The following is a 13,967-nucleotide window of genomic DNA, read 5'->3' on the forward strand; positions in this document are numbered from 1 at the left end:
GACAGTTAATGCCAGTTATCCTGTCAACCTTTCACAAGACTTCAATTTGTTAATTGAAAGTATAAACAGTATAAACACTTTTTACAGTAAACAAATGGTAAAACAGTACTAAACAATTCCATAAAAAAAAAAATTGGTGTCATTATTAACTTTCTGTCCAAGCTTGTATAATCTACTGCCTTGTTCAATTGTAAAAAATATTCTGTGCCTAAAATTCACATTTCTATCACAATTATCATACTGTAAACATGGTAAGATAACTTCATTAAAATTAATAGTCCTGTCAATAGCATGGAATTACAATTAAAATGTAGTTTTTTTGTAAGCCTTTCAAAAGAATTCAAAATATGAAAAATTAATGAAAATTAATTTAAGCCATCAGACACTTGAAAAGTGGCACATCACATCTCTAATGTAATCATTTTAACTTTTCAACAGAAATAGCACTGCAAAAATATTAAGGACATACTTCTGTATTTTGGTAGTTATGCTGTCAACATTTAACAAGATTTCTTCAACTTGGACTTGAAAGCATAAATAGTATAAACACTTTTAACAGTATAACAGTACTAAACAATTCCAATAGATAACATTGGTGTCATTACCTTTTTGTGGCTAAAATCCGAAAAACGTTGAAAGTTTTCCACTTGTATCGCTAGCAACGGCATTAGACTTGTGTTTTTTTGTCCCAACGTGGTCTTTTACATCGCTAATTCCTCCGTGTCCGATCGAAAAATCTTGTCTGCACAAGGTGCAATTCGCGTAGTTTTCACCCTTTTTGGAACGGATAATTATTCCCGGATAGGCTTTTGAATATTCTGCACGGAATGACTGCAGTTTTCTTTTCGGTTTAAGACTCGTTTGCGATTTTTCTCCGGCTGATTTCATGATCGTTCGCTCGTTTGGAAACAATGGCAACAGGTGCCTCGTGCTTGGCAGCGGTGCTATAAATAGCCTCGCGCATGGCATTCGGAATGGCTCGATAGGAAGTTACGGGAAGCCGTGTCGATTGTCATTGTTGTTACGCGATTTCGTGAATAAAACTTTTAAGAAATTCTTTTTTTTTAATTAATGAAAAAACGTATTTTTTATCACTGCAAACGTAACCCGGAATAGGTTGATGAAAACCGTACTAATTACGGGAAAACCGGAGTAGTTGGCAGGTATGTTGTATTAACTGCTTATAATTATTGAATAAATACTTATTATAAGAGTTAAGAAAATGATTTAATGTCAATCGGTGTGGCGTGTACAGCAAAAAATAATTTAAGGAACTTTTTTTCTACGTATTCCTTTCACTCGATATTTTTGAGACAGTTAATTGATTAACCTGCTAGAAACATATTTTACTTGCTATGGTGTAGTATATGGGGGGGGGGGGGGGGGGGGGGGTGTCTGGAGCCTATCCCAGCACAATGGAAGCTAAACCAACAAAACCCAAAGGGGAATTGGTGCCAAAAAGAGGAAAGAGAAACTCCTTTGTTTGAATTATTTGAGATTTCACTGTACGTTTTATAAATAATTACAATGATTTATAAAATCAAAATTAAATTCATAGTTAAAAAAAGGTATACAATATAAATAATAGAATTAATAAATGGAATTAAAAATGTATTAATACAAACAGCTAGTGCTGTGCCATATAGACAAAAATATATCCCAATATAAGTAATTTACTTTTAATTCAAGATATATATATATATATATATATATATATATATATATATATATATATATATATATATATAGTGCTGTGCCATATAGACAAAAATATATCCCAATATAAGTAATTTATATATATATCCCAATATAAGTAATTTACTTTTAATTCAAGATATATATATATATATAGCTGAAGTAAGTGGAGTTAAGTGCATGCAGCGTGCGCACACTTTTATTGAAACCATGACACTTGTCGACTCTTAAGTTTCTGTTAGTGTCAATTTAAAGAAAAACAGAGAGGGATGTTAGAGCTGAAACAAATTGATATGTTAGGTGTAACCTCCAGAACCTCCAGGTTCTGTAACAGCTTCTTCCCTCAGGTCCATAAGACTCTTGAACGCATCATAATAATCCCCTCACTTCCCCCCCAAAAAGGATTAACTGGCTGGAATATAAAGACAATATAACATACATCCATAAACGTGGATGCATATGCAAATGTGCAATATATTGAGCTGTACAGTAACCTATTTATTTATATCTGCACCATATTGCTCTTTTATCCTGCACTACCATGAGCTAATCCAACGAAATTCCGTTCTTATCTGCACTGTAAAGTTCAAATTTGAATGACAATAAAAAGGAAGTCTAAGTGTAACAGTGACTTTTATTGCAACTGTTGATCTGAAATCAGAGAAGGCTTTCGAGAAGGTGGGCTCTATGCTACGAGTAGGCCAGTGGTTCTCAAACTTTTTTTGTCATCCCCCACTTTGGACAAGAGGGAGTTTTTAAGCCCCACCTGCCCCCATCGCCCCAACAGAACGCTAATGCCAAGCTTAACATTCTCAAATTTATTGAACATCAAGTAACATCAAGTTGTATACATTCAAACTCAATAACATAAAAAAAACATCAAGTTCAATAATAAATTAAAAAAAACTGTGCAGCTGTGGTATAACTTGCATCAAGTTCAATAATAAATAAAATAACTGTGCAGCTGTGGTATAACTTGCATCAAGTTCAATAATAAATAAAATAACGTGCATCAAGCTCAATAATAAATAAAACAAAAGTGTTATAACTTGCATCAAGTTCAATAATAAATCAAATAACTTGCATCAAGTTCAATAATAAATAAAACAAAAGTGTTATAACTTGCATCAAGTTCAATAATAAATCAAATAAAAGTGTTATAACTTGCATCAAGTTCAATAATAAATCAAAAAAGTGTTATAACTTGCATCAAGTTCAATAATAAATCAAATAACTTGCATCAAGTTCAATAAATCAAAAAAAGTGTTATAACTTGCATCAAGTTCAATAATAAATCAAATAACTTGCATCAAGTTCAATAATAAATAAAACATAAGTGTTATAACTTGCATCAAGTTCAATAATAAATCAAATAACTTGCATCAAATTCAATAATAAATCAAATAACTTGCATCAAGTTCAATAATAAATAAAACAAAAGTGTTATAACTTACATCAAGTTCAATAATAAATTAAAAAAAACTGTGCAGCTGTGGTATAACTTGCATCAAGTTCAATAATAAATAAAATAACTGTGCAGCTGTGGTATAACTTGCATCAAGTTCAATAATAAATAAAATAACGTGCATCAAGCTCAATAATAAATAAAACAAAAGTGTTATAACTTGCATCAAGTTCAATAATAAATCAAATAAAAGTGTTACAACTTGCATCAAGTTCAATAATAAATCAAATACACGTGTTATAACTTGCATCAAGTTCAATAATAAATCAAATAACTTGTATCAAGTGCAATAATAAATAAAACAAAAGTGCTATAACTTGCATCAAGTTTAATAATAAATCAAATAAGTGTTATAACTTGCATCAAGTTCAATAATAAATCAAATAAGTGTTATAACTTGCATCAAGTTCAATAATAAATCAAATAACTTGCATCTAGTTCAATAATAAATAAAACATAAGTGTTATAACTTGCATCAAGTTCAATAATAAATCAAATAACTTGCATCAAATTCAATAATAAATCAAATAACTTGCATCAAGTTCAATAATAAATAAAACAAAAGTGTTATAACTTGCATCAAGTTCAATAATAAATCAAATAAAAGTGTTATAACTTGCATCAAGTTCAATAATAAATCAAATAAGTGTTATAATTTGCATCAAGTTCAATAATAAATCAAATAACTTGCATCAAGTTCAATAATAAATAAAACAGTGTTATAACTTGCATCAAGTTCAATAATAAATCAAAAAAGTGTTATAACTTGCATCAAGTTCAATAATAAATCAAATAACTTGCATCAAGTTCAATAATAAATCAAATAACTTGCATCAAGTTCAATAATAAATAAAACAAAAGTGTTATAACTTGCATCAAGTTCAATAATAAATCAAATAAAAGTGTTATAACTTGCATCAAGTTCAATAATAAATCAAAAAAGTGTTATAACTTGCATCAAGTTCAATAATAAATCAAATAACTTGCATCAAGTTCAATAAATCAAAAAAAGTGTTATAACTTGCATCAAGTTCAATAATAAATCAAATAACTTGCATCAAGTTCAATGATAAATAAAACAAAAGTGTTATAACTTGCATCAAGTTCAATAATAAATCAAAAAAAGTGTTATAACTTGCATCAAGTTAAAAAATAAATCAAATAAAAGTGTTATAACTTGCATCAAGTTCAATAATAAATCAAATAAAAGTGTTATAACTTGCATCAAGTTAAAAAATAAATCAAATAAAAGTGTTATAACTTGCATCAAGTTCAATAATAAATCAAATAAAAGTGTTATAACTTGCATCAAGTTCAATAATAAATCAAAAAAAGTGTTATAACTTGCATCAAGTTCAAAAATAAATCAAATAAGTGTTATAACTTGCATCAAGTTCAATAATAAATCAAATAAAAGTGTTATAACTTGCATCAAGTTCAATAATAAATAAAACAAAAGTGTTATAACTTGCATCAAGTTCAATAATAAATCAAATAAAAGTGTTATAACTTGCATCAAGTTCAATAATAAATCAAATAACTTGCATCAAGTTCAATAATAAATAAAATAAAAGTGCCACTTTGCAATCTTTGCAAAAAAAAAAGGAGGAGCTATGCATTTGGCAAGACAGGGCAAGTGACAGCACTTTGCCCCGGGAGAGCCACCTTGCTTCACTGTGAAACAGCACGGCTGTATGATCAGCTCCCATTTCCTCACACAATGCAGAGAACAGTCGCACTTTCAGTGGTCGTGTTTTGATCAAATTTACCGCGCTCACAACATCTGTTAAAACCTCATTGAGTTCGGGGCTGTGCTGCCTTGACGCGAGTGCTTCCCGGTGAATGACACAGTGTGTCCAACCCTCTTTATTAGAGCCTGCAGCCCGTTTCTTGACCCTGCCATGGTCTGTGCGCCATCACAGCAAAAGCCCACACAGTTTTCCCATTTAAGGTCGTGTTCTTTGAGGAAACTGTCCATTATCTTGAACAGCTCATCAGCAGTGGCCTCGCACAGTGACTCGCCATTCACAAAGCGGATGTATGCGATGAACAGGCAGTCTTTATTGCTGTCAGTAGCTTTGTCCACTTGAAAAGCAAAACGACTTTCTTTTCATTTGTCTACGAGTTGTTCCTCAAGATCACTTGCAATGTCGCATATACGTCTCGCAACTGTGTCGTTTGACAGTGGGACAGCTTTTCATTTTGCTGCGCTTGTCTCCTCAAGTTTGTTCCGCTTAGCCCCGCCCCCATTAGTTACTGTTGCTAAATTTAAAGCCTACAGGAAAAATAAGTAATTTACATGTATTTATATAGCGGATTTCACAGACAGAATCACAAAGTGATTTACAGTGTGTACAGAAAATGAAAGCATAGTAAAAAAATATATCTAAAAATATAATAATAAAAACAATTCTAAAGTGAAATTTCCTCCCGTTCCTCGCGCCCCACCTGTCATGTCTCTATTCCCCACCAGTGGGGCGCGCCCCACACTTTGAGAAACGCTGGAGTAGGCGGATCGATCCAAATATCGATATCAATACCAAGGGTAGTATTAGTATCACATTGATATTTTTAATTTTTTAAAGTTTATTTTGCCAAATATTTGTGTTTTTTGTTGTGTTGTTCATATTGTCACATTTTGTTTAGATTTATTTATATATACCAGGTCATTTACAAACTCAAACTCACCTTAGAGAATAAAGTCCTCAGACAGAGAAAGGCTTAAGGGTGAAAAAAAGCCAAGTTTTCACTTCGGATTTTATTTTACACTATTGACTTATATTTTCTCAAACAATTGTATGTAATAGAAGTAGGGATGTCCGATAATGGCTTTTTTCCGATATCCGATATTCCGATATTGTCCAACTCTTTAATTACCGATACCGATATCAACCGATACTGATATATACAGTCGTGGAATTAACACATTATTATGCCTAATTTGGACAACCAGGTATGGTGACGATAAGGTCCTTTTTTTAAATATTAATAAAATAAAATAAGATAAATAAATTAAAAACATTTTCTTGAATAAAAAACAAAGTAAAACAATATAAAAACAGTTACATAGAAACTAGTAATTAATGAAAATGAGTAAAATTAACTGTTAAAGGTTAGTACTATTAGTGGACCAGCAGCACGCACAATCATGTGTGCTTACGGACTGTATCCCTTGCAGACTGTATTGATATATATTGATATATAATGTAGGAACCACAATATTAATAACAGAAAGAAACAACCCTTTTGTGTGAATGAGTGTGAATCGGGGAGGGAGGTTTTTTGGGTTGGTGCACTAATTGTAAGTGTATCTTGTGTTTTTTATGTTGATTGAATTAAAAAAAAAAAAATTTAAATTAAAAAAAACAAAAAGGATACCGATAAAAAAACCGATACCAATAATTTCCGATATTCCATTTTAAAGCATTTATCGGCCGATAATATCGGCAGGCCGATATTATCGGACACCTCTAAATAGAAGGGTATAATTTTTAGATTTTGTTGATATTATTACACTTCTTATTATGTTGTATTTACATATTGCTACATTTTTCCAAAATAGGTTTGTTGATATTTTTGTTTGCTTACCGTGTTGTATTTGAACCACAATCATGATCAACAAATTAAAAGCAAAATCACGAAATTATTCAATATTCTTGAACATTTTAAAGTAAAAAGAATCGGTATCAGCAATGACTGCTCTTACAATAACTTGGTACAATACCAAAATCTGTAGTATCACTCAAAACTACTGAATTCCTTAATTTGCTGTTGTGAAGAGATATAGTGCCTTTTGGCACAGTCCTTCACAATATGTTTGGTTTCCCCTGTGGACCCTTGGGATTACTAATTGACCATCTCTGGAAAAGAACATGAATCCCTAAAGATTTACAAGGGCCTATACTGCTAATTTTAGTTTGGTTTTTTTTTAAATGTAGACAAATATTTTAGGCATACACAATTCTTGCATCAAAAAACTATTTCTGGCTGACAGTTTCAAGAAATAGCAAACCCCGGTACTAGCAGCTGTCACCGATTACCACTGGATACCCGGCAAGTACACTGCAAAAAGTCAGTGTTCAAAACCAAGAAAAAAAATACAAAAATTTGGGGTATTTTATTTGAACTAAGCAAAATTATCTGCCAATAGAAAAAGAAAATTTGCCTTGTCAAGACTTTCCAAAGCAAGCAAAATTAGCTAACCTCAATGAACCCAAATATACCTTAAAATAAGCATATTCTCACTAATAATAAGTGCACTTTTCTTGGTAGAAAAAAAAGAGACCTCTTTGCTCAATATGTTGAAAAATATTCTTAAATTAAGTAAATGTTAGTGCCATTATCTTGACATAATGATATGCGCTCGGCATCATGATTTTTCTTTTTCATGCTTGAAGTAAGAAATTATTACTTTAAAAAAAGTAGTTTTATACTTGTGAGTCTTAATGACACAGCTTTGCATCAGTTGATATTATAGTTTCAAGCATTTTTTACTCAATATAGGTCATAAAATCTCAGCTACAAGCTGTAATATCTCACTGAGATCATTTAGGACCAAAACCTTTAAAACAAGCAAAACACTTAAAATAAAATCTGTTTAATGAGAAGAATGATCTTATCAGACAGAAAATAAGCAAATATCACCCTTATTTGAGATATTTAATCTTACTTAGATTTCAGTTTTTGCAGTGTACATGGTGTCATGATAAGTGTGACCAGTAGATGGCAGTCACACATAAGAGACACATGTAGACTGCACTATGATGGCAATATGACTCAAGTAAACAACACCAACATGTTATATGTTCCATTAAAAATATAGAACATTACACACCGCGCTCAAAAATTAATCAAAATGTTTTAGTACGACTTTGGTAAGCTCTTCTAATGGGACATTCATCCTCCGCTGTTGCCATTTCTAATATAAAGTAGTGTAAAGTTCTTACTTATATCTGTCAGGAAACTCGCCATGAAAGCGCTAAAACATACCGGTGTAGTGAGGTTACATTATTCACCCAAGGAACTTTAGTTATTAGAGAGTTCCGGTCGGACGTTTTTTCACAGGACACATTTCTAAGACCCTCTGAACTTTTTGATGATATTACGGACCGCAGATGGTGAAATCCCTAAATTCCTTGCAATAGCTGGTTGAGAAATGTTGTTCTTAAACTGTTCGACAATTTTCTCAGGCATTTGTTCACAAAGTGGTGACCCTCACCCCATCCTTGTTTGTGAATTTCATGGAAGCTGCTTTTATACCCAATCATGGCACCCACCTGTTCACAATCTTCATTTCATTTTGTGTCACATGTTCTTGCAAGGCAGGAAATTCTTATCAGACAGAAAATAAGCAAATATCACCCTTATTTGATATTTAATCTTACTTAGATTTCAGTTTTTGCAGTGTAGCCACTTCCTAAAGTTGTGAGGAATTCAAAAGTTATGGTGGAAATGTCAAAAAGATCTAGTTCCTGACCGTTAGCAAGATTTAAGAGTGGCATAAAAATGAAACCTTAAAACACCCTAACCCAGGGGTCGGCAGCCCGCGGCTCCGGAGCCGCATGCGGCTCTTTGATCACTCTGATGCGGCTCAGCAGCTTACTTGCTGAACCCCCCAATTTTCCCGTGAGACTTCCGGAATTCAGTGCCATTCGCAGAAAACTCTCGGGATTAATGTTCACCGATTTTCACCCTTACGGCTATAACAAGGGCGTGCCATGATGGTACAACATTTGGCGCCCTCTACAATCTGTATTAACAGAGTGCCAGCCCAACACTTGTTATACATTCTACATCTTTTGCTTGCACACGTACGTGACAGCAAGGCATACTTGGTCAATAGCCACACAGGTTACACTGACGGTGGTCATATAAAACAACTTTAACACTCTTACTAATAATGCGCCACACTTTGAACCAAAACCAAACAAGAATGACAAACACATTTCGGGAGAACATCTGCACCTTAACACAACATAAACACAACAGAACAAACACCCAGAATCCCATGCAGCCCTGACTCTTCCGGGCTACATTATACACCCCTGCTACCACCAAACACCCCCCCCCCCTTTCTGTGCGTCGGTTGAGGTGGGCGGGGTTTGGTAGCGGGGGGTGTATAATGTATCCCGGAAGAGTTAGGGCTGCATGGGATTCTGGGTATTTGTCCTGTTGTGTTTATGTTGTGTTACGGTGCAGATGTTCTCTCGAAATTTGTTTGTCATTCTTGTTTGGTGTGGGTTCACAGTGTGGCGCATTATTAGTAAGAGTGTTAAAGTTTGTTTTGTTTTTTTTATACCGCCACCGTCAGTGTGACCTGTGTGGTTGTTGACCAAGTATGCCTTGCTGTTACACACGTGAGCAAAGCGGAAGCCCCATACAATGTATGGCTGATCAGGCACGCTGACTGTAGTGGGTGCTATATGCTGTACCATCACGGCACGCATGACGCTGACAAGCGCCATTCAATTAAAACCCGCGTGCCGCACCAGCTTTCAAATTCCACATAAAGGTGTGGGCAACGTGTCTGAGACCCCTGGTTATACATAGCACAAAGCAAAAAAAAAAAAAACATTCGTGTGCAGCGTTATTTCATTTAAAATTTCAAAACATTTTTGCGGCTCCCATTGTTTTCTATAATTTGTGAAACTCGTCAAAATGGCTCTTTGACTGGTAAAGGTTGCCGACCCCTGCCCTAACCTCATGATGTGGCACGTTCACATCATGTAGCAAATATAGGGTAAGGCACCTTTTGGGCAAATAATCTAGTACTTCGCAAGCACTACAATGAGTGTTTTCTTGAGAGGTGCAAGAGACTTTACCTCTTCTCCTGTGCCTTGCATTGTCTCCTGTGGGATATTGTAGACCTTCTGGTGCATGTCAACGTTGTGTCTTTTGCCGCTTCGCACATGCACAAGCAACACTCTAAAACTTGAGCCTCCAAGGTCCAAAACCAAGAAATCCCCATGTTCTAAAAACAGAGAATAGTCATACGCAAGTATCAGTCATGGAAGGGATTTATATGTGTGTAAAGAGCTACCTGTTCCATCTGGAATGGACCCGACAAATGTTGGAAGCATCCTGATGCTGGCCTGGTCATGTTCTTGCTTTGACAGGCCTCGCAGCATACCTTCACCTACGAGTGTTTTCACTCTCAGCAGCTGCTCCCGATTCAAACGCAGAGTGTTAAGGATGCGTTGACGGTCAGCATTCTGAGCAGCGAGGCGTAAGGCGACGGCTGTGACCATAGCAGCACCTTTCCCACTGCCAACCTCAGACCTCAAAAAACGCACTTCGCAGTCAGGCACAAGCCGTTTTACCATCTTGTGGAGCCTCCTTGGAAACCTAGGTAAAGTTTACAAAAAAGATTAAACCAATAATAAAATGGCTGAAACTATCAATATAGAGTTCAATGTATGTCATGCATTGGTTATTTACAACAAATAGGGTGCAAAAAGCAAAAACAAATCAATCATTTAAGTAATTAGTTGTACTGTACACAGTTTTGTTGTGGCTCAATATGCGGAGCTCTGACAACTGGAGCCGATATTCGTTAAGTCAATTACCGAACAATAAATGAAAATGAACTTGGTAACTTTTCCAGCGCCGATGACTGCCATGTTCATGCGTGCTTTAGCTTGTGATGGACAAAGTAACGAACATGGAGAACAAAATGATCGCGAAACCAAATCCCACCGCACCCACCAATTTCGGTTTTAATCCTTAGGAACAAAGTGAGACTATCAACACCAAGGAGACGATTTGCTGAATGTGCAGTAGGGATGTCCCGATCCGATATTTGGATCGGATCGGCTGCCGATATTTGCCAAAAATTGCGTATCGGCAAGGCATGGAAAAATGCAGATCCAGATCCAGTTTAAAAAAAACTCCGGTCCGTGTTTTCCTACGCACCGATTTAAATAATACATTCCACTTTTCTGCTGCGCCGTAATTTCCGTTCCGCATTTTCCAGCACACCTTCAACACATCCACAATTCTCACGCAGTTGCTTTTAGCTGCTGGCAATACACGACAGGCTCTTCTCACTCTTTTCTGTGTCTCCCTCTCACAGACAGCAAGCGCACCTTCTTACACACGTCACATACTGTCACGTCATACGTCACATACTGTCACGTCATACGTCACATACGTACACGTCCTCCCCGAGCAGAGAGGTAGCAGCATGGCTAACGTTAGCTGTGATGCTAGCGCAGCCGTGTGACCAACGTTCTCTCTAAGGTGCGCGTTTGTGCAATTGCGCACTGTTTAAGCGTCCTCTGCGCATAGCAAATCTATGCCACGCACAAAATCAAATAAAAAAATAAGCGCATAACAATTTTCGACACACGGACACGACAGAGACAACAGTTTTCGTCATCATTTATCAAATATTGTGACGTCTGTCGAGACGCTTATCTCCATTCGGTGCCACACGCCCACACCATCAAAATGCAGAGGCAAAAATTTCCACATCAACACCGTATGAAGAAATTAGTGATTTTTTTAGTTGTGATTTCCTTCTCTGCATGAAAGTTTAAAAGTAGCATATATTAATGCAGTATGAAGAAGAATGTTTTAATGTAGACATGCAAGCCTTGAAAGAACATTTTGAAAATCAAGACTACATTTCCTGCAAATGGGTGCATTTCTACCCTATATTTTAACTTTAGATTTATTCTCATATCAAACTCTGACACTTACATCCGGCGCCCCCCTCCACACCCTGGATTATAAATAATGTAAATAATTCAATGTGATTATCTTGTGTGATGACTGTATTATGATGATAGTATATACAGTATATGATAGTATATATCTGTATCATGAATCAATTTAAGTGGACCCCGACTTAAACAAGTTGATAAACTTATTCGGGTGTTACCATTTAGTGGTCAATTGTACGGAATATGTACTTCACTGTGCAACCTACTAATAAAAGTCTCAATCAATCAAAACACATAGAATCATCATACTGCTGTGATTATATGCATCAAGTGTTCATTCAAGGCTAAGGCAAAATATCGAGATATATATCGTGTATCGCAATATGGCCTTAAAATATCGCAATATTAAAAAAAGGCCATATCGCCCAGCCCTAGTTCAATGATGCCATTTCTGTTTGTCATGTATAATTTTGTCTATTTTGTGTTTATCCTTGAATAAACAGGTCAGTTTCTTGTTACCAACCATTGTGTATTATTCAAACTCCCCTAATTCAGCTGGCTAGTTGTTATCAAGAGTACTAAAACCCTTTTCAACATGATTCTGACAACTAAGTAGGCTAAATAACTTTAAACTTTAATACATGCTCGGATAGGCCAGTATCGGTCAGTATCGGTATCTGCATATAATCACAGCAGTATGATGATTCTATGTGTTTTGATTGATTGATTGAGACTTTTATTAGTAGGTTGCACAGTGAAGTACATAATCCGTACAATTGACCACTAAATGGTAACACCCCAATAGGTTTTTCAACTTGTTTAAGTCGGGGTCCACTTAAATTGATTCATGATACAGATATATACTATCAGATATATACTATCATCATAATACAGTCATCACACAAGATAATCACATTGAATTATTTACATTATTTATAATCCAGGGTGTGGAGGGGGGCGCCGGATGTAAGTGTCAAAAAGACAGCCAAAAGAGTTTGATATGAGAATAAATCTAAAGTTAAAATATAGGGTAGAAATGCACCCATTTGCAGGAAATGTAGTCTTGATTTTCAAAATTTTCTTTCAAGGCTTGCATGTCTACATTAAAACATTCTTCTTCCATCCATCCATCCATCCATCTTCTTCCGCTTATCCGAGGTCGGGTCGCGGGGGCAGCAGCCTAAGCAGGGAAGCCCAGACTTCCCTCTCCCCAGCCACTTCGTCCAGCTCCTCCCGGGGGATCCCGAGGCGTTCCCAGGCCAGCCGGGAGACATAGTCTTCCCAACGTGTCCTGGGTCTTCCTCGTGGCCTCCTACCGGTCGGACATGCCCTAAACACCTCCTTAGGGAGGCGCTCGGGTGGCATCCTGACCAGATGCCCGAACCACCTCATCTGGCTCCTCTCGATGTGGAGGAGCAGCGGCTTTACTTTGAGCTCCCCCCGGATGACAGAGCTTCTCACCCTATCTCTAAGGGAGAGCCCCGCCACCCGGCGGAGGAAACTCATTTCGGCCGCTTGTACCCGTGATCTTGTCCTTTCGGTCATAACCCAAAGCTCATGACCATAGGTGAGGATGGGAACGTAGATCGACCGGTAAATTGAGAGCTTTGCCTTCCGGCTCAGCTCCTTCTTCACCACAACGGATCGATACAGCGTCCGCATTACTGAAGACGCCGCACCGATCCGCCTGTCGATCTCACGATCCACTCTTCCCTCACTCGTGAACAAGACTCCAAGGTACTTGAACTCCTCCACTTGGGGCAAGATCTCCTCCCCAACCCGGAGATGGCACTCCACCCTTTTCCGGGCGAGAACCATGGACTCGGACTTGGAGGTGCTGATTCTCATCCCAGTCGCTTCACACTCAGCTGCGAACCGATCCAGTGAGAGCTGAAGATCCTGGCCAGATGAAGCCATCAGGACCAAATCATCTGCAAAAAGCAGAGACCTAATCCTGCAGCCACCAAACCGGATCCCCTCAACGCCTTGACTGCGCCTAGAAATTCTGTCCATAAAAGTTATGAACAGAATCGGTGACAAAGGGCAGCCTTGGCGGAGTCCAACCCTCACCGGAAACGTGTCCGACTTACTGCCGGCAATGCGAACCAAGCTCTGACACTGATCATACAGGGAGCGGACCGCCA

At 36.7% G+C, this 13,967-nt stretch overlaps 1 protein-coding gene across 2 annotated transcripts in view; it reads right to left on the bottom strand.

The window, feature by feature from the left end:
- The window catches only part of LOC133623026 (hexokinase-2-like), a 115,360-nt gene that overhangs the window by 23,422 nt on the left and 77,971 nt on the right, over positions 1-13,967 (bottom strand). For both annotated transcript variants that reach the window (XM_061985938.2, XM_061985937.2), the window contains 2 exons: positions 10,200-10,504; positions 9,982-10,130 (listed from right to left, as the gene is read on the bottom strand). In XM_061985938.2, the coding sequence (XP_061841922.1) occupies positions 9,982-10,130; positions 10,200-10,504 (454 nt within the window). The remainder of the gene's footprint in view (positions 1-9,981; positions 10,131-10,199; positions 10,505-13,967) is intronic.

Source organism: Nerophis lumbriciformis, linkage group LG12, assembly GCF_033978685.3.
Source record: "Nerophis lumbriciformis linkage group LG12, RoL_Nlum_v2.1, whole genome shotgun sequence".
NCBI lineage: Eukaryota > Metazoa > Chordata > Actinopteri > Syngnathiformes > Syngnathidae > Nerophis > Nerophis lumbriciformis.